Source organism: Malaclemys terrapin, chromosome 2 (genome assembly GCF_027887155.1).
Source record: "Malaclemys terrapin pileata isolate rMalTer1 chromosome 2, rMalTer1.hap1, whole genome shotgun sequence".
Lineage (NCBI taxonomy): Eukaryota > Metazoa > Chordata > Testudines > Emydidae > Malaclemys > Malaclemys terrapin.
This window is the reverse complement of record NC_071506.1, coordinates 175,116,019-175,137,573: the sequence shown is the minus strand read 5'-3', so window position 1 is coordinate 175,137,573 and position 21,555 is coordinate 175,116,019. Positions and strand designations below refer to the sequence as shown.

Genomic DNA, 21,555 nt, shown 5'->3' with positions numbered 1-21,555 from the left:
GTGGCCGTGCTGCCCAGCCCAGCCCGCTGGAACATGCTGCGGCGGCGCTGCCCGGTCTGGCCCGCCCGAGCAGGCTGCGGCCGCGCTGCCCAGCCTGCCGGAGCAGCTCCAGCCAGGCCAGAGACATCCTCCCCTGGCCCTCCCCAGATAAGGTGGGAAGGGATGGGATGGGGAGAGTGTGGGGGTCCCAGGCTAAGGGTGGAGTCATGTGGGGGGTGGTCACAGGGGTTACTCCCCTGTCCCCTAGCTTCTCCTCTCCCAAAACATTTCCCCACCAGTTGCTGTCCCGGCCCGTCAGGTTAAGCAGCTGGTGCACCGGGACACTTTGTTTACTTAGGTTTACCTCCGTGCCTGCGGACGCTCGAGGTAAACAAACCATTTCGGCCTGCCAGCGGCTTATCCTGATGGCCCGGGAGCCAAAGTTTGCTGACTCCTGAATTATAGGGTCGGCTTATGAACGGGTTATAAAAATTTTCCATTTTTACTTATCCATCTTGGGGGGGTTGGCTTATAAACAAACCGGCTTATGATCGAGTATATACGGTACTATGTTGTGAGTCCTTCTGGACCGGGATTAGAGAGAGGGAAAATTAACACATTTTAAAACCTTAAACATTACCTAAAATAGCTTCTTCTAGACATAAACATGTCATGGTTTTAAAATCTGATGTCTTTGAACTTTCCAGGGCTGGAAGCAAGAGCTGTGTGGCCCACTGGAAAGCTGGGAATCCCCAGTGATGGAAAGACCCTGCTTCTAGCTCTGCAGGGTCACTAGAATGATATTAGAACTTAAATTTACACTGGTCCAGGACTAACTATTGCCCGTTCTGGGCCCCAGGACACCGTAATTTTGGGGAGAGACATTCCACATCAAGAGGAAACGAAGAAAACATATTTGAGTCAAGTTGACGTATATATTCCTGACAAAGCAGAAATCAATTCAAAACGGCTGAATATTGGCTGACTAAAAATCAGGACAACTCTAGAATCATTTTTTCTGTGTCTAGAAGTGATTAGTCATTTCACAGCCAGGGTATGCAGTCATGACCACAACCTTTGTCAATATCATCAGTAGAAAGCTATTAACAAAAAATCTAATAAACTGCTTTGCAATTGAAGAAAATGCTGCATTTATGATCTATTTTCTTACCAGAGGTAGCATCTATGCAATTCTGCTTGGTGACATTCGCTAAAAAGTCAACTCCTTTGTCCATATGCAGAGATTCATAATTTTCTTCTGGATCAGAAAATTCCACATCTGGAAGAAAATATAAAAAAATCAGTGTGCGCTAGAGATTCCTAAAAGATTTGACCCAAAGTGTTATTTGGTAGCTTCTTGATGCTTGTATAGCTATCAAAGATTTATATAGTAAATCTTTAATGTAAATCTGGGTAAATGTACGTTTTGAAAGCAATCGTATCTTTATAACTAAATTCTGTACACATCTAATTTAACAGTTTATCAGGTCGCTAATATTTGATTCCTGGTTCACTCCTGCATCAGTATCTTGTGCTGTAATTATGTGACAGGTTTCAGAGTAGCAGCCGTGTTAGTCTGTATCCGCAAAAAGAAGAACAGGAGGACTTGTGGCACCTTAGAGACTAACAAATTTATTAGAGCATAAGCTTTCGTGGACTACAGCCCACTTCTTCGGATGTAATTATGTGAGTTTTTCCAAACTAAAGGGGATTGGGCTAGACGAGTACTTGGATAGGAGAGCTGCAGGAAAAGCTTACAAACTGCAGCAAGTGCTGATTCAGAAGGTGGCACTTTTCCTGCTTACCAGTGCTGAAAGAAAGCCTGAGCATAGTGACAGGGGTCACTGTGCTGCTAGAGGTGCTCTCTTTCAAATGGGATACAAAATTGAGGTCCTGACAACTTGTGGTAATTAAAGATCCGATTGCATTTTCATAAAGGGGTTAACATCGGTGTCCTGGATCATTTCAAACTTGGTTAATTAATTCCTGCCAATCTACGCTCCCCCCTGTAGTGGCTATGATGTTCTTTCCCACCTCTCAACGCAAACCACCATGTAGTGCTGCTGTGTGTGGTTAAACACCTGCTGTGTTTCCCCCACAGGCAGCTCCATATCAGTGGCCGGTGAAATGATCCCTGTACATTAAATCCCTTATCAACCCCTCTATAGAAAATCCCTTAACACATGAGTGATGGAAGGCCTAATTGGTTAATGTTTGGGAAACACTTTAAGATCAAAGAAGCTATAGAAGTATAATTATTATTCAGCCAGTATATTGCTGCTGGCAATAAAAATAAATGCTAATAAACTGATAGAGAGCAAATACCTGAGCTCAGAGTTTCTACCTCCCACACCCACGCTATTCCTTTCTGAAAGCTATGGGGAAAATTCTGACACCGCCCCTCCTCCCCCTACTTCCCAGCCCTCTTTAAAATCAGTGGGGTTACATGGGTAACTGAGGGGAGAATTTAACTCAATGCCTTATAATAACTTGCCATGGCAGGTGGTATCAGATACAACATATTGTGATTGACTCCAGCAAGTGCAACAGCACCTGCAAAGAGACAGCTGAAACTCAGATCCAAGGATCTTTTTCTTTAAATGCAAAATTAGAAGTGCAGGGTTTTTTCTTTCCTTCTTTTGCTAGGGACACTCCCAAGGCTAGTAGGCCCAAAGCTAGATTTGCTAAGCCAAATTCTGTGCTGGAGTCACTGGGGTTGCATTAGGGTAAAAGTCAGCACAATATTTGGCTATACTGTCTTTCCATTCATGTACATGTTATGCTGTCCTCCTGTTCCAGCCTGCTTGCTCTGCTTTCAGAGAAAGTACCGATATTTACAAGATGCCTGGGCAAGTCATGATGGGCGCATGTACATACCCGTGGGATCACAAAGAAAGCCATTATCATGGTTAGCTGTGGCATGTCATGAGTCAGAAGCTGAGATTTTATCTATGTTGTGGCCTTCTTTATGGTGGCCTCCAATTATTTTTAGGATTTCAAGATTAAACATTGGTTTTGTTAATGTTAGTTAGTTATAAAGTATGTTAAATTTCAGCTTGTCACCAAGTTGTCCATGAAAATATAGTTATTTTTTAAATCTTCATTACTTCCTTCCAAACACATCTGTTTTCAGCACGGAGAGGGGGAAATGTGACATGGGTAGTAGTACATTTGTTAATGTCAGCTTAGGTTTTTTTCCTGCCATGAAATTTCACAAGAACACTCTTCCTCCAACAAAATACAAGCTGATTAAAACAATTGGTTAACTACTGTTGTTTGACAGTGAAATCACCTTTTTCCTTCAAAGTAAAATCTTGCACTGGATTTTCCGAAGGTATTTTTCCATTTGGTATGGTATTACTATTTCTCTGAAAAAGTAAAACATTTCAAGTTACCTCAGACAGTGATAGCTATGCAGTACACATTGTAGATACAGAGAGCCTGATTCCCCAGCTTTCTGCCAATCAAATGGAGTTCACCAACATAACACTGGAATAACGCAGTGGTGATCACGCCTAGATATTTTAAGCCTTTATTTTGTCTTTGCATAGAACTCCCATTGATGTTAGTGCAGACACACATCTCTATTAGTGGTATGTGGCCGAGTTTCCTACTCCTTTTGCAATTGGGCAGGTTGGATTTGTCCCTCCTTCCTCCATGCAAGAGAAGCTGGAGTTTCATCTCCTCAAACTATCAGCTCCCCTGAGCTCCATGCAACTCCAGGAGACATAGGCGCCAACTTCCCCACTTTCCCCTGGGTGCTCGACCCCCCCCCCCCGCGTCCCCCACCCAGCCCCCACTCTACCCCTTCCATGAGGTCCTGCCCCTTCCCACCCCTTCCCAGCCCCCATTTCAACCCCTTCCCCAAGGTCCCCGCCCGAACTCCGCCCCCTCCCTGACAATATTCCAACTCCTTCCCCAAATCCCCGCCCGAGCCCTGCCTCTTCCCTGCCTCCTCCCCTGAGTGCACCATGCTCCCGCTCCTCCCCCCCACTTCCCAGAGTGTGCTATCGCTGCCAAACAGCTGTTTGGCAGTGGCCAGGTGGGAAACGCTGGGAGGCAGGCAGAGGAGCGGGAATGCGGCGCGCTCAGGGGAGGAGGCGGGGAAGAGGCAGGGCTGAGGCAGGGGGAAAGGGGAGCTTGGCTGCCGGTGGGTGCAGAGCACCCACTAATTGTGAGCACTTTTGAAAATGTAGCTCATAGTCCAGGCCTCCTTACAGTGCCAACATGTGATGCTCTATTCCTTACTGCTACAACATAGCAAGGAAATTTGCATAGAAGTAATAGGCTAAGGATGTTTTTCATAGAAACCCATTAATTTTTCCCCGTGGGTGCTCCAGCCCCAGAGCACCCACGGGGTCGGTGCCTATGCAGACACGAGCCATCCCTTCTGGCACTGTGGTTGTTGGACCTGGAATCCCCTCACATCCAAAGGAAGGATCCCACAGTGCAGAGGGAAATGGTGGGTACGTTCCACAAGATTGGTGAGGATATAATGCCACCTCCAGTGCTGCCCCTCGACTCATCCCACATTTTGATCTCTCCCCTGGCTTGGGTCTTGATCGCCAATACTCCCTCTGAGGAGCTTCCACAGGGAAGAGATTGATGCTGGGAGCCGAAACTACCCTATGCTTCCTCAGGAATGGATCCTCTAGAGTACCGGGCCTTTTGTCTGGGTAAATGGCCCTAAGCGCACGCCCCGTACCCTTTTTTGGCCCCGGTCTCTCTTGTGGCTTTTGTTGAGCTTTTTGGGCTGGTTTATTCCTAGTTTGGTACTCTTGAAAGACTCTAAGCGCTTCCTCATTGTCCGGTGGAAAATCTCCTTGTCTTGTTTTTCGTCTTCATTCTGAATGATCTCGTGCCGACTGTACAGATGTATGTGCTGTAGCCAGGAAGATAAGAGAACATTTATTTATATAGAAATGCAGACTGGGACCCAGCACCAAGGCAACCGCCAAAACCAATCGATTACAAAAAAACAATTAATTACAAGTCAACACACTAATAGGAATCCAGGTAGTTAATTATTTCCTTCTTACCTACAGGTATGGTAATTTGAAAAATATTGATTGAAAGTCATTCAGATTAATCACACTGGCTAGAATAGGTCTGGATTAAACAGCTCAGTCTTCCTAACGTTCACATGCTTCATTTCACCCTCACCCAGCCAGTTAGCTTTCAGACCAGCAACAACCAACCAGCAGAACACATCTGGGGACCAATTCTGCAATCTTCTTTCACATGAGTAGTGCCATTGAAATCAATGGGACTACTTATATTATACGGACTGCTCACATGATTAAGAGTATGCAGGATCAGAGCCCATCTTCAGTTAATGATTGATTTTGCAGATTAGTCCTTTTATTTTGAGTTTCCCAATAATTTTCTGCATTTTGTTTCTTCTGGCTGTCAAATGAAAACATGGTAATCGCTGCAACTGTGCTCTCACCTCTTGTCTGGGTTTGTAGAGGTACTGCTGCAGTGTGTGGTGAGTGACTGTATCCTCTGTATCTCGTATGCTTTTTCTCCTCTGCTCTAAGGCTTGCATATCAAGGCAAACAGAGCTGGCTTTTTCTCTCCTAAAGCAGAATATTAAAATACATACAACTTTTTTCTAGATCACTAACTGGAGGGGAAAAAGTATGCACTGCAATATATTTAAACTTGAAGATAAGTGTGGATGGGATAAAAACAAGTAAACGTCATCATGGGTCAAGTGTAGTCTAGAGTGAGTGGGCACAAATCTGGGCAGATTCAGCAGTGACATCAAAGGTGGTATAATTTGGTCAGGAAAAGCAGATAAATGACAAACCAGTGCAACTTGCAACAATTTAGCATTGATTGATCGTCTGCTTTATCTTATAAACTTATGCCTGTTTGCGTCTTTTCCTGTTACACCTCATCCTTGTGCACCTGCAGGATGGAAGGTCTATCAATCTAGCTCAGTGGTTCCCACACAGTGGGGTCCCCAGACCTCTGGTCGGTCCGCTATGGGTTATGCGGGGGTCTGTTCCTTGGGACAGGGCCAGAACCTGCCAGAACAGCATTCTGGCACTTGTCCTCCACGGAAGACACCGTTTTTCTCAGATACTGTGCATGAGAGATCATGCTGGTAGGGGCGTTCTGGTCATACCAGTACTTGCCCATTCAGAAATACACGCTCCCTGTGAGGGTTTAATAGTACTTCTTCTGCCACAGATGTCAAGACTCACAACACTCACAAGTAATACCCGCATTTAGGGGAAACAGAAATTCAGATAAAGATACGTGTATAGGGTTTCAGGACACTACAGCAAAGCTGGGAACTAAGCCCCCGGAATCCTGAGACCACTGAACTAAACTGTGTGTGTGTGCGCATTTTTGGAGGTGACATAACTAACTGAACTAATAGAGTAATAATGACATGAAACTTATGTATAAACAATGAAAGGGGTCTGGGATATTTAGTCAGATGCCAAAGGGATCCTTGGCAGAAAAAAGTTTGGGAACCGCTGATCTAGGTCATTCATCCCCATGCTATTAGTCACACTCACTTTCTGTACCCGGGGAATACCAAATTCAGCAGTACTTGACCACTTACATCTGTGGTCAGACCAATTTGCATCTTATGAGTAGCAGATGCCACTGTTTATATCACAGTTAAATTTATCCCAATAAATTTTATGTGCCATTTGTTTCTCACAAATGTGTGTATTTTTCTTTCCTAAAGGGTGAAAAGGTGACTTGAGACTAAACCTCTGGAATTTGCCCAGCAGTGAATACTCTAGGCAAGACCCACGTACTCTGCAGAAAGTTGGACCAATATTGTGCTGTATAGCTCTATAGTTTTTGTGGCATGCCTGTGCACCAGATGGGAAATTTGGTGCCAACTCCAGAAATATTCAAATGAGGAGATTTTTTTTTTAATTAAATACGCAAAAGGTAATACAATTGCCATAGTCTCTTCTGTGTTGTTTATGTTCATATTGCACACTTATTTGTTTTTTACTCTGCCTCTACGTTTTTCATATGCCACAGATATTTGTATTGACAATGCATAACTGCAGGGCAGAAGCTATCAGAGGAGAAGCTGGAGGTTTTGGCAGCTGGCAAGGGGACAGAAGAGGCCAAGTTTTACTATCCTTATTCAGACCAAGTACCCCTCGAGTAGATCCACTGAAATCAGTGGGTCTACTCAAGAAGTAAGGTCCTACTTGTGACAGATTTTGCAGCATCTTTGGGGACCAACGTATTAAATTTATGAAATATTTATGTCTGATTGTGTTCTGCTTCATGGGGGAGAGTTACCACAGCTCCTCCAGGAACTAGAAAACACTATGGGGTGATCACCCTGGGGATTGTAAACAATTCCAGAGAAACACCATCCCCTGGGGTGTTTGCATACACTGGTTCAAACTAGGTTTCCCAGAGACCCAAACAAAGAAAGGGCTTTGGGTATAAAAAGGCTGAGTTTGAACTAACACAGAGCCTTATTTTCATTCAGCAAACAGACACGATCATCTGTCCAGGGGAGGGGTGGGGCAAGCTTACTAGGGCTTTGGCTTACTAGGGTCCATAAGACCAATGGGTGACCTCTGGGAAGCTGTTAGCCTGCATATAGGAACTTCTATTGTTTTGATATGTTTTCCCTGTAATACTTTTACCCTAACAATAAATGTATTTTGTTTTGTGAAGGCTGGTTGGTCACTGGTATACACAGTTGTAGCCCCTGGAGAAAGGTTAACCACAGGTGCTGGACTCCTGTCAGACCTGCTGGGGAAATCACACTGAAGTGCAGAAGACCATGAGCCTAAACCCCTCATCCAGAGTGAGAGACAAGCAGGTCTCCACCCATGAGATATGACGGCTGGGAGCCTGAAACCTTATGTGGGAGCCGTCGAATAAGAGTATATGTGCGTGTCAAAGATGCAGTTAAACTCTGAAACTGTGACACTGTTCAGTGCGAGTAACGGTGGAAGCATCTGGCCCAAGGTGTGGGAAGCAGTTTGGTATTAAGGGATAAGCACATTAACAGCTAGACACAATTAGCATTTTTTCAATGAAAAGTTTTGAATTGAAACATGGGATTTCAATATCAGTGATTTTTTGTGTGGAAACTTCATTTTCACCACTTTTTCCCCAAAATGAAAATTTTCAACAATTACGAAATTTTGCAAAAATGTCTGTTTTTAAATTGTAGGGAAAATACCACTTCCTCATTTAAAAAGAATCCTCCCCCTCCCCCATACTTTCTTCCACTAACTTTTTTCAGCAAATGTTCGTACCATTTTTCAACCTGCACTATTAGCAGCATGTTTCTGCAGGAGAGCATCCCCTACCCACGTAGCGCTGTCCACACCGGCGCTTTTGTTGGTGAAACTTATGTTTTTTTCACACCCCCGACTGACAAAAGTTTTGCCGACAAAAAGTGCTAGTGTAGACAATGTTTCACCAATAGCCGGCTCTTAAAAATATAGGGCCAGCTTTATTGGTACTTTGCAACTATGCACCCCCCTGCAATTCAAAGCAGCCATACATCTGGTTTAACTGGCAGGTTGTACCCAGTTTACAGCTGCTTTACATAATGGAAGTGGCACAAACTGCTGGAGCATACCAGGGAATATGTCTCATAATTTAAAAAAAGAAAAAGAAATTTTACAACATTTAAATAATGAATTCTAAACAAGAATTCCATGGTAAAGGGTGGATTCTGTGGCTCTGGCATCATGTAACATACAAGGCTCTGGCTACAGGGAGGGATGCAAAACTGTATGAATGATAAATCCCTGTTCTTACACACTGGAACTTTCTGAACAATTCACCCTTAGGGATAACATTTTCATGCTTGGTCTCTGACCAAAGGAGATTTTAGTTTGGAAGGTTTGTGTAAAATCATTTAGCTGCTTCTGATTTCCACAAAGGTGAAAAAATGAGACTTCCCATTTTTTTAAAATACTGCCATTCATTTTTCTGCACATATGTGATACTCTCTATTCCCATTTTTCTGGTTATATGTGTAACTTTATATATTACTGTTCATGTCATAAAATGTATTCCATTAAATTCCCAGGAATGAGATAACCCTGAGGAAGGGTTCTCTTCTTTGAACCTGGTGAAATATGTAATGAGTATAATATGCTACTTTGACAGACTGACAATGTCTTGTAATATCCTGGAAAAACTTTACGGAATTAAGATAAACTTTACTGAATTAGGTTAAACCTTACTGAATTAGGGCTAATACCTTTGTAGGTCCATTGTATTAAAAATGCAATTCTGTATGTGTTATTGTCAAAGTATATGTACTCTCTAGTAGAAGGAGGAACATAGGTGCTGACTCCATGGGTGCTCCATGGCTGGAGCACCCACGGGGAAAAAATCATGGGAGCTGAGCACCCATTGGCAGCTACCCTATCAGCTCCTCCCCTCCCCCCAGCGCCTCCCACCCATCGGTGGGCCCCGTGGATCAGCGCCTCCCACTCCCTTCCCACACCTCCTGCCTGCTGCGATCAGCTGTTTCACGGCTTGCAGGAGGTGCTGGGGGGGACAGAGGGAGGAGTGAGGATGCAGTGTGCTTGGGGGAGGGGGCGGAACTGGGCGGGAAAAGGCGGGGTGAGGGTGGAGCGGGGGTGGGAAGAGGAGGGGCGGAGGTGGGTCTTTGGGACAGAGCCGGGGGTCGAGCACTCCCTGGCACTTTGGAAAGTTGGCACCTGTGAGGAAGATGCTAATGTACTTCCTTTGTTATCAGCCTTTGAAGCCACCTCCTGGAGAGGGGCGTATATACGAGTTCAAACTGGATTCTTCATGAACCAAGAAAGACAAAGAAAGGATTTTTGGATAAACAGTCTGGTTGTAAACTGGCTCAGGGCCTTCTTCCTGATCCAGCAAATGGACAGAACCCCTGGTCCATGGAGAGCCCCAGCCTTTTGGGAAGGAGTTGGAAGGACTAGGCCTGCTGAAGCCCCATAAGACAGGGGGGCTTGTTCTGAGCTGCAGCTGTGGTGAGCTTGTAACCTGCCGGAGTCCATGTTAGGGCTGGGGCGAGCCCTTATTAGCATGCGTGTAGCTTCTTTTATTATTTTTAATATGTTTTCTCGGTAATGCTTTTTACCTGAAGAATAAAACAGGTTTGCATAGAAAGAACAGTGTGGGGTACCTGTCACTGTTGAAAATCACTCAGTTATCAGTCTCTGAAGAGAAAGCAACCAAGTCAGCATGGGAGCATTTTACGCCCATTTTGTACTGGGGTAAACACCATTTTTTGTATTTAATCATATATAACTCAAAAATGAAACAAAAACAGTCCCTAAAAAAGTTACTTACAGTAAACAGGAGACAGAGGCCTCTACAGTACTTGGTCGAGGAGTGCTGAAGTCCACATTGACCATGTTGTCAGTACTTGAAGAACGAATAAAAGCCAGGGAACCTCTACGCTCTCCCTGTTCACGAAAGAAATAAGGTGCATTACAGCTTAGCGGTAGGGTTTTCAGTCAAAGGGTATATGATGTTAACACAGGTATACCTAGGGCTAAATTGTATAATATAAAAAAATGATGGCATCATTTCTGAAGCTTCTGTAGGCAAATGACCCATAAATACAACTTTCCCCTAGTTCTTTTGTAACAGGAATAAGGTCTTTTGTAACTGGAATAAGGTCTCTTTTTCATGTGGTTTATTTCCCTGGGGCAAAAGTCAACCTTGTACAGGGGGCCAGCCCAAAGCCGCTTCACGTAAGTCACACTCTAAAGGCCCTCAGTGAATTCCCCTTTCCACTATATAAAGGGTTACTTCCAATACTGGGCAACATTTTTCATCTAAGACCTTGTTAGCCACCTGTAAACATCTACTTATCTAGATTCTTATATTGGCACCCATATCTGTGCTAACTGAACACCTTCCAAGATATGGCAGTAATCGTTCTTTCTTCCTTCCCAGAAGGGAGGCAAATGTTTGGTTAGTCATTAAATGTATGCATGCATGCACGAGGAACTAAAGCTAAATTGAAAAGGTGAGCTTTGCTTTTAGTTCTGTGTGGTGATACAAAAGTGAATTCCTGTGAAACTTTTGTCTCCCGTGTTCGCCAGTGCCCCCTGCTACTTGACATTTTCATTGTTCTTGTGGACTGTAGCTAGTGAGTGAAGTCATGCTCCCAGAAGGAGAAAAATTTCTCCGGTAGTGAGGGGCAATCCCACATACGGTTTTGAATTGCAGCACAGAGATCTTGGACTGGACTCTATGTTTTAATGAGCGGTGAACAGAACATCTGTGGAAAAATATTTCCCCCACTGACAGAAGTACATTATTCTTAAGATCAAAGCTAATGTATTGTGATGTTGTAAGCTATAACTCTGTCATGACCATTTTACATGTCCATGCACAGCAAAGGAATCAAGAAAGCGTATACATGGTTGTAACAGGATGTGCTGAGCCAGAAGCTCACTCAACACCCCGTCACTCATAACCCTGCCAGTTTGTATTAATTGAGCTCTGATTGAAAAACAAGCAGTTGGCAGAGGAGGCCAAATAACTGAGTGGCAATACAGCTGAGAGGCTAATAGGGTGGAAGTATCCCCAGCAGCTAGGCAGACAGGAAGGAAGCCCTGGAGAGAGTAGGGTGCCTGAAGGAAGGAACAAGCAGGCAGGACTGGCTGCGGTTCGTACTACTAGTGTACCCTTCCCCAGAAAGCAAGTGGGGAATCTGGCTATTGATTGTAAATGTAATATATAATAGAGTGGTGGTTAAAAAGACATGGAGTGGCTATGGTCAGCTACTGAGGCTGGAAAGGACACTTAGGAGACCTGTGACAATGGTGGAGAAAATCTATGTTCCATGCAGTACAATCACCTATGCATAATTTATAGTAATCTGTGTTCTAAGCAATTTAGAACCATTCCATGGCATTAGAAAAATCAATGTGACATCTGAAAATAGAAACACCTACATAAATATTACAGTGAAATGGAAATCAGATATTTAAGGTACCTGAATGTGAGGTTCATAATTATATTACTGCTAGAACTATTACTGATTGAAGCATGAAATGTTTTTAAATGACTCCCATGACACTTAAATGCATGAAATGGGGCTACAGATATTTCTGGTCACAGGTAGAAATGTCCTTCTGTGAACATTCCTCTGCAGTTATACTTCTGGAGGCCTTTCTGTGTGTGATAACTAGAACATGACACTTTGACCTAAGCTCTCAGTCTAGATGTGGTAGGAATTTGAGAGGCCAGCTGTTCTCAGATTGTGGTGTCTGGAGTCCTTCTTGGTGTTCCGCAGAATTAAACAATTAGAGAACCAACAAATAGGTGGTAGAGCAGGAAGAGTTGGTCCCAGAAAAGACTGTTGTCTTGTGACATGGCTCACAAAATGAAAAAGCTTGGGAACATTCCAAAAGATTTTGGATTTTGCCCATGAGTAACATTGAATTTGCTAGTGCAGCAAAAATGTTTCGTGTTTTGGTGTTAGTTTTTTGGGAGGCTAACGAACCAAAAAAAAAAAAAAAAACCCAGCTCTTTATCAAGTTTGGAATTCATTTGGCTACAAAATTAAGCTCCACCTTGAGGCTAGCCCCCAGATGCTCTCAGCCTGCAACTGCCATCTGCACTGCTTACTCTAACTCTAATTTCTGAACAAGCCATCACTGGAAAGCACACTATTGCTTCAGCCACAGCTTGTTTAATTATTCATAGGGAGCCAGATTCTGCCACCTTTACACATGCTGACTAGCACATGCTCACTTGCATAGCTCCCGTGAAACCATGGTACTACTCAACGCATGTGGAAGCAGAAGCCAAACTCCTAAATGATACCTACCAGAACAGAACAGTGACATATACAGGACCCAGTAGTATTGAGGAATTTAGAGGTCATACAATGAACCACAATCACATAAATAGGTAATTACGGGACACAATGCACTTCAAATACCATTTCACCGTAAAAGTAGATTTGCTTTTGATTCAGCTCTCCTAATAAATGGAAGTTAAGAAATGCTGCAATATTTAAAACAAAGAAATATGATGTTACAGTGTGTAAGAAAAGATGTTTAAAAGTACCTCAGCCACATAGCTAATAGCATCCTTCAGGTTGAGCTCATGGAAAATATTAAGAATCTGGTCTCTTGATTTTTGAGCAGACCTTCTCATCAGTACTTTACTGAGGATTTTCCGATCAAAATTGGACCACCTAGTGATTTAAACAAACAATTTTAACAGCAGCAATCAATTTAAATGATAGTATTTTTAGTTTTGCTTGAACAGCTGTTCCTTTGAGTTAAGCATTTTTATACAGTAACTCCTTGCTTAACGTTGTAGTTATGTTCCTGAAAAATGCGACTTTAAGCGAAATGATGTTAAGCGAATCCAATTCCCCCATAATAATTAATGTAAATGGGGGAGGTTCCAGGGAAATTTTTTTCACCAGACAAATGACTATATAAGTTTTAAACAAACAATTTAATACTGTACACAGCAATGATGATTGTGAAGCTTGGTTGAGGTGGTGAAGTCAGAGGGTGGTCTTACTGCTAAATGATGAACTAGAACAGCTGAGCCCTCAAGGGTTAACACATTGTTGTTAATGTAGCCTCACACTCTACAAGGCAGCACAAATGGAGGGAGGGGAGACAGCATGGCAGACAGACACAGAGACACACACCTGTGTGTGAGAGAGATGCCCATTGCCCCTTTAAGTACACTGACCCCACTCTAAGTACATTGCCTTTTTAATTAGATCAGCAAGTTGAGACAGCCGCTGCTGCCAGAAATCTCGCTCCCATGTCCCCCCTGCTCTATGGAGATGGAGTAAGCAGAGGGCAGAAGCAGGGGGGAGGGGGACACTCTGACATTAGCACACCTCCCCTCCCCCCCCCCCCCCCCCCCGCACAGCAAGCAGGAGGCTTCCAGGAGAAGCTCCAAGGCAGAGGGCGGGAGCAGCACAAGGCAGTGGGGGGAGGGACAGCTGAACTGAACTGAATTGATAGCCTGCTGGGCGACTGCTGCACAGGGAACTTAGGGGAGTGGGGAGCTCATGGGGGGCTGCCGATCCACCCTGGTTCCAAGCCCCCACCAGCTAGCTCCAATGGGCTGCTCTTTCTGCAAGGAATGGACAAAGCAGGCAGCTGCCAAACAACGTTATAAGGGAGCATTGCGCAACATTAAACGAGCATGTTCCCTAATTGATCAGCAACGTAACAACAAAACAACGTTAACCAGGACAACTTTAAGTGAGGAGTTACTGTACACCTTATCAGATAATAAACACAGGGAAATATGTTTTGTTGCTTTATTTCTGTAATTAACAGTTACAGCACATTTGTAAAAGCCTTATATGGAGTTACACAATTCACAACTATCTTTTGAGAGGTGCAGCCACCAGGCACAGCTACTGCAGAACAACAGCAGTAAGAGGTTTGTGATTACAGTATACAAAATGGTTCCAGTTTCAAAATCAATAGGCCATGCCATACACCAGGGAATAATGCCATTTTATTTTTCTACTTCTTCTGACTATTCGATTGTATCTTTAAGAGCCTTTAGGAACCCTCACAGTAAAAGTTAAAAAATCTCTTTCCTTCTACGTAAAAGAGTTTACCTTTAGGAATGGATGATTTTTTTACCCGATGTCTTGTAGGTTGGCCCCACTGAGAAGCCCCTGCACGCCCCAGTGAATTATTCTCAGATATTGAGGTGGTGCCTGTTCTCAGTAACTTTGAGATTGCATTTACTCAGGAGATCTTGGTCACCAAAGCGAACAGTCAGCCAAGTATCTAGGTTAGGTCAGGCCTTTCCTCCTTTTTCAGGGAGGCTCCCCTCCTATGTTGAAGTAGTCGGGCTCTGTCTGGCCTTGACTTTAAAAAGCCTCAGCTTCATCACCATCACAACCAACACGCCACATCTGAGAAAATGTTCTCTTATTTCCTCATCGTCAGAAATTCATTCCTAATACCCAAACCCAGGACAGGATTCTTGGTTACCCAAGGGAAAATGGCTTCTCTATATGAGACCCCTCATAAAAACGTCATTGTATGAACAAACAGAAATCTCTCTTTACTCTGCTACGCTAAGGAGCGTTACCTATTATCTTAGGTGTACAAATGTCATCTATTATGGTGGAACAAACCATAATAGATGACATTTGTAAAGATTCCAGAGTTTCCAGATTCCCTCAGAAGCTGGTTTGGACAACGTTCTGCTCAAACTTCTGGTGTCTCCAAGCTCTCTATTTCAGTCCTACTGCAGCAGTGCTAAACTGAACAGAGGGGAAAGAAAGAGTTTGCTTTAAGCCCATGGCTGAAAGGGTTTCCCATCCTCAAGTAGCACTATAAGAAACTACATTTCCAGGTTTAAATAGTCTTTTTCCTTTTATTCTCCTTCCCTGCTCTAGTTCTCAAAGTCTGCCCATCACCATGGTTTCTGAGCACTTTCATTATAATCCATTATATATAATTGAAATGAAATTGTGAAAATATTTGGAAGCTGACGAACCTATTGTCCAAGGAGGTAACATTTGTGTGTTTCAATTTGGAACAGATTAACATCCATTAACACACAAATATGGTTCCTAAAGTTGGTATCAGAGGGGCTAAAATTGTGTGTTCAGTTCAAATTCTGTGCAAATGGCCACCTCTCAAATAATTCTACACAGGCATAGATCCCTAGATATGGATGATGACATCAGCAAAGGCCTAATCTGGGCCTTAGTTGTGACACTGAAAAGGTTCCATTGGTGGGAGATGGACAGTCCGCAAAATCCACGGGGGATTATCAACTGGTTAAAGTGTTATAAACTGAAAAGACGTTGGTAACATCCCAGACCTTTCACTTGGACAGCCTCAAAGACTTAAAAGTCATAGTTTACAAAAGGGATTTTCTATCTAAAATAGACAAAATTGGTTCTCCAGGAAATGATTATTGAAGCAGAGGAGGGCAATGGTGTTTAATCTGTGAATTGCCCTTAGAGTCTTTTTCACAATGATGAAATCAATGAAAATAGCCAGTGTAGTTTCATTTTCCAAGATGAATGGAATGCAAAAATGTAAAAAAACTGGATCAATGTTGAGAAGTATATTAGAATTTAAAAAAATCTTCCTGTTGAACATTCTAAATGGTTACTAACTGCACAGGTAATGCACATTTTTGCAACAATGTGGTTTTTATCTAGTGTGATTAATTCCAGAAATTCAGGGAGTGGGAAGTGAGGGGCGGAGCAGGGGAAAGGGACCAGTGTCACCCAAGCTGTCTCCATTCAGTTATTCCCTAAATACCCATTTCACTCATCAAACAGATGTAAGCAAAGCTACCATTATGTTAATACATTCCCATTTCCTTAAATATCCCAGATCAGTAATATAAGGACAGCTAACACCACTTACTTGTCTCGCAGATAATTATGTCCTATTTGTCCAGATATGTCTTCAACAGCAGAAAGAATGTGATCAAAAGCCTATGAAAAGGAACATAAAATTAATATTGTGTGGAAGTTAAGGGCGTTGCTATAAAATAGCTTAATTCATAGGGGGTCAGATTTGTTGTCTATCCAGAACAATGTTATGAATACCAATGAAATTACTTCCTGTTTACATGAGTGTGCTGAGATTAGCGTCTCATTTTCCTACAGAGCCAGGCCCTTATTCTCCTCTCATACCAGTTCTATCATAGTGCTATCCACTGACTACTCCTGATTTACCCAAATCTAAGTAAGAGGAGAATCAGACCCCATTTTGTTAACGCTGACTTTTATTGCTCCTTCATCCTAATCCCACTTTTGCATCTCCTTCCTTTTTGCTGTCAGAAGTGCATGAGCCATTTGTCTCTTCTAAATCAGCTGAAGGTTTCTTTCTTGTTGCTTCTAGCTCCTTGCCATACTCTTTGAGAATGAATATTTCCCTCAGTGTAGTGTGAGTACCAATCCTCTTTTATTATGACTGTAAAACACTCAACACCTTGGGTAAATCTTTGTCCTCAGTTGTTCCTTATTTACACTGGTGTAACTCCACTCTGTGGAATTACTCTCACTCAGATTTACACCAGTGTAATTGAGAGCAGAATTTGACTTTACTCTTTCAATCTTTACTCTGAAAAGCTGACTGGTTTATCGGAAATCTACAGCATGACAGGTTTAGATTAGTGCACACTGTGACTGGTGCACTTGATCAGCATTACTACTGAATATAATATATGCATGATGCTCAGTATCACCTCACCAGATATATACAGCAGAGAGTTAGGGATGTACAGAATAAGGTCTGATAAGTCAGGTACCTCGTTACCATTGGTTGGGAATGTATACTACACTATCTTGAGGGTGGTGCATTGAGTGCCCTTCCTAGGAGCTCCTGGAGGCATTGTGCTTCCCTGAGACAAAATCCCTACTGGAACTCACACTGTAGTGGAGCAGCATTGCACTGCATCTAAAGAAGGGCTATGGCTAATGCCATAACGTAGCCCTCAACTTGTTACTCACACACCAAAGGTACTTCACAAATACACAGCTGGAAGGTATTATTTTATGTGGCGGGAAACTCTGAAAGAACAAAATATATTGGGTACTTCTGGGTGTTTTGTATTCTTTTCCTTCTTTGCCTTTGTTATGAGTGTTTTGTAAGCTTTCCTCTCATCTCTCTTGAAGACAAACACCATCTCAGCCGACAAGCAAGAGTGTGCTCAACATCAGATGTATTCAGCAGCATTAGAACTGGAGTCCACTGAAACTTAAGGATCCAGCAGGGGGCCACAGTGGTATACGCAGGACCAGACTAAGGTTTCCAAAGAGGCAGAGGTGGATGGGACACACCTGTCAGACTTGGCACTCTGTCTAAATGGAAAAATTTAAGGCCACATCAGGAGTTCTTGTTTTCACTAAATTTTTCAGATACAGGTAAGTACTGAGTTTGTGAGCTGAACTGTTAACATGCTTAATTGGTTACCTTTCCCTCGTGTATAATTTATCCACTGTTGCAATGAAAAATTGTTGCGAGTTACTAATTCACACTAGGTAACTTCTAGTTTTAAAACTATCAGAACGATGTAGACTTGACAGCATTCATTATTGGGTTCAATACCAGGGTAACTGGGTGACATTTATGGCCTGTGATATACAGGTCAGATTAGATGATCTAATTGTTCCTTCTGACCTTGAGCGCTATGAAAATATTCAGTACAGGAAGGAGTTATGTAAAAAGTGTATTAGGACCTTCTCCTAAAGGTGAATTTCAAGAGATCTGAAGGTGAAGAGTCTTTGAAATTCTAGGACTGCAAAGGTGCAAGACATATGGGGTGTGAACAGCATTCAGTCTTGATTAGAAACCTGTCTGTGCTAATTTGTAAATTAGCACTTACACTGGACTATACACTACTATTTATGTAATATGCACGTTATATGTTCTCATAATTGCTTACCCGGAAATTGTCCCTTAAACAGATAAACCAATATTAGGAGTTTAAGTTTTGTCTTTACAGTAAACTTATTTTCATATGCTTCAATCGACCTGCCCAAAATCAAGCCCCTGTGTCCCAACCACTAATTCTTCCAGATGAAGGATAATGGGCACCATTGCCCCACAAGGCTGAGCAGGTTGTTTCCCATCCCCAGAGGGTTTAGGAAGTAAAAAACATAGCCAGTTGGGCATCCCGCCGAGCAATGCGAAGAGTGACCAGGAAACAACTGGGCAAGCCGGTTCATTATTTATAGAGCTGATAGAAATTATTTTGATCTTGAAATTAGTTTTTGTCAAAAGGGGAACTCGTTTCATGAAATTTCTTTCCTGGTTTTTGATCAGCTCTAGTCATTTCTATTGCAATCACAACCCCTCATGATATTGCTATTAAAATCTTACTCTGCCATGGAGTTTCTCATTCAGTTTGGGCTCTCTGTGCTCACTTCTCTTCACTTTTAGCCACTGTACCAAAGGCTTGATTGTCAAACCCTAGATAACAAGACATTAATAAAAATTTTAAAATCATCTTACAAAGAATATAAATCTACTCTCAATCTGTTCTGAAATGCTGACACGTTAGGAACATTATAATCTATCTGAGCCAGATGCTTAGCTGGTGTCAATCACCTTAGTTCCACTTAAGTAAATGTTGATTTATTTATCCAAAAATTGTGATTTCATGTAGAATTATGTTTTTCCTATTCCTTTTTTATACCTTTTAAAAACATGCGTCAGAGTGCGTATGGTAAAGCAGTTTAATATTTGTAATTACCAGTAAAAAGACTGTTTCCCTTGGTTATTCAACTGAGGGGAAGGATACCCATTCAAATATTAACCTGAGCGCTATTAATACACTGCAGTTGTTAAGGCTGAACATTTTTTAGCACACAGCAAATTGTATTTTGTCCCCTGTGGTGCCACGTGAAAACATAAAATGGGATCTTTGCTACTAAAATTACAAAGCCAATTATGTTTTTGGCTCACTGAAACAGTACCTCACCTGCAGCTGAGAACTGCTTTAAATGGAGGGGCACGTCCATACCTTTTGGACCTCCTCCTCCTCTTTTTAAGAAGCAGAATCAATTAATTCAATTACCTGGAATATAACGGTAAAGAACACAACAATAATTGTTGTGCTGACAAATAGGTTTTTCTCTTTCACTTTTTTCTCATCCAGAAGTGCAACTAGAGCAAAAGCAACAGCTCCCCGTAGTCCACCATACGACATTACCACTTGGTCTATTATTTCCAGCTGGACCATTCTGTAGTGGTTTAGAACCCATGTCTGTATCACTACACCTATAAAAACAAAAGTCACAGGCTCACTGAAGTGTAACAGAAATGGATTAACCATCTTCCTTTAAAAACAAACTCTCTGTTACATTTATTACTCTCTTCCGTTCAGTAGGTTCTAAGGTCCTGCATCCTTGTGACCATCCCCCTCGCTTCCAACCAAAGGAAATGGATGCAGCTCTCTCCATCAATCAGCATCCCTGCTCTGAGTGTTGGCCAGACGGGTTAATTCAGGAGTGATATCCCTGCAGTGTGGGAACACTGGGTGAAATTCTGGCCCCACTGGGTATAGGGTGACCAGATGTCCCGATTTTATAGGGACAGTCCCAATATTTGGGGCTTTTTTCTTATATGGGCACCTATCACCCCGCACCCCCTGTCCCGATATTTCACCCTTTCTATCCGGTCACCCTAACTGGGTATGTCTACACAGCAAAGAAAAACCCGCAGCTGACTCGGGCTCACAGGGCTCGGGCTGCGGGGCTGTTTCATTGCTGTGTAGACTTCAGGGCTCTGGCTGGAGCCTGAGCTCTGGGACCCTCCCACCCCTCCCATAACCACTGAAACTCCCAGTGACTTCAGTGGGGCCAAGATTTCAACCTATATCTCTTCAGGTCTCCACTGCCACAATCCATAAGGACCCCATTTCACGCCCCTTGATGGCAATCCAATGCACTACTATTATATCATCAGGCTGGCCTCCTGGGTGGTGCTACTTGAAACGTAACAGAGGAAGAAGAGTAGAGCAGAATTTCCAGTGCAGTAAGAAATGATTTATGACATTTTACTCTGTTATTTTCAAGAAGACAGTGATGTTATAATGGTGTTGATTTCAGGAGGCAATGTGATACTATTAACATGTCATACTGCAGATTTTTTGACTGCATACCATTGTGTCTCGGGGGCTAAACTGTGGCATTACACCAGCACTCTACATTGGGGTCCTTGTAGAGATGTATCCCTCTGCAAGAGCTTGGGGGGGACTTGCAGATCAAGAAGGTACAATGCCTCATGGAGCTTCCAGCTGTGCAGAGGAAGTGAGTGCTGCATCATCCCATACAGGGGTGCACTCACTGTGTGCTCCCTTCTGTGGTAGGGCAGCAGAGGAAGGCATCCCTCCCCTTCTGTGCACTTCTCCCCAGGAGTAGTCCCTGTGCTCAGGAGTGCAGATTGTGACCCATGCCTGGTGGTGGGAGGGATCTTTGTAAAGAAATTCAGGTCACCACTGCAGTTCCTCCAGGAGAACATGAGCTGTAATTATGTAAGGCCTGACATCACCATATCTCCAGTGTTTTTAATCAACCATCTAGTTTAATTATTTCACTGAGACTTACTGTCATTGTTGATATTTTTAAATTTTATTTTGGCTATTGATGATGACTCTTACTGAGATCCCCTGTGTATATTCCACCAATACAGCAACACCATTAGTTACCCAGGATTACGTCAAAAATGCTAACAGCCAAGGATGTAACGGTTTATTGAAGCGGCACACAACCCCGGTGGTTGCTGGGAGAGGTAGTTAATTAGACTATATCAATTTGCTATGCAGAATGCTATCTGGAAGGACATAGGGTTAAACCCTCCACTCATGCACCAGGAGGCTTCAACCAAAAAGGCAAGAGCAGCCATCTAACTATAGGGTTTTATTTGTATTTTCTTTGAACTCAGGTATTGGAGCCTTCACGAGCCAAGTTTTGTTTAATTCTTTTCTGGGTGTCTGTATGCAAATGTGAGTGTGTACATTCCGCTCAGGGGTGCTTTAGCATACTACATGGGTGTCTTTTTTTGCCACTTAACAAAGCAATGGTTAAATAGTACAGACTTGAATATAAGCTACACCCTAGTAAATTCATATTCA

General features: G+C 42.8%; 1 protein-coding gene across 2 annotated transcripts in view; it reads right to left on the bottom strand.

The window, feature by feature from the left end:
• Positions 1-21,555, bottom strand: part of SLC9A3 (solute carrier family 9 member A3) — a 71,760-nt gene that overhangs the window by 7,887 nt on the left and 42,318 nt on the right. For both annotated transcript variants that reach the window (XM_054017087.1, XM_054017088.1), the window contains exons 7-15: positions 19,498-19,700; positions 18,801-18,890; positions 16,338-16,408; positions 13,021-13,150; positions 10,282-10,397; positions 5,429-5,558; positions 4,685-4,861; positions 3,272-3,347; positions 1,151-1,258 (exon numbers count right to left, since the gene is read on the bottom strand). In XM_054017087.1, coding sequence (XP_053873062.1) covers positions 1,151-1,258; positions 3,272-3,347; positions 4,685-4,861; positions 5,429-5,558; positions 10,282-10,397; positions 13,021-13,150; positions 16,338-16,408; positions 18,801-18,890; positions 19,498-19,700 — 1,101 coding nt within the window. The remainder of the gene's footprint in view (positions 1-1,150; positions 1,259-3,271; positions 3,348-4,684; positions 4,862-5,428; positions 5,559-10,281; positions 10,398-13,020; positions 13,151-16,337; positions 16,409-18,800; positions 18,891-19,497; positions 19,701-21,555) is intronic.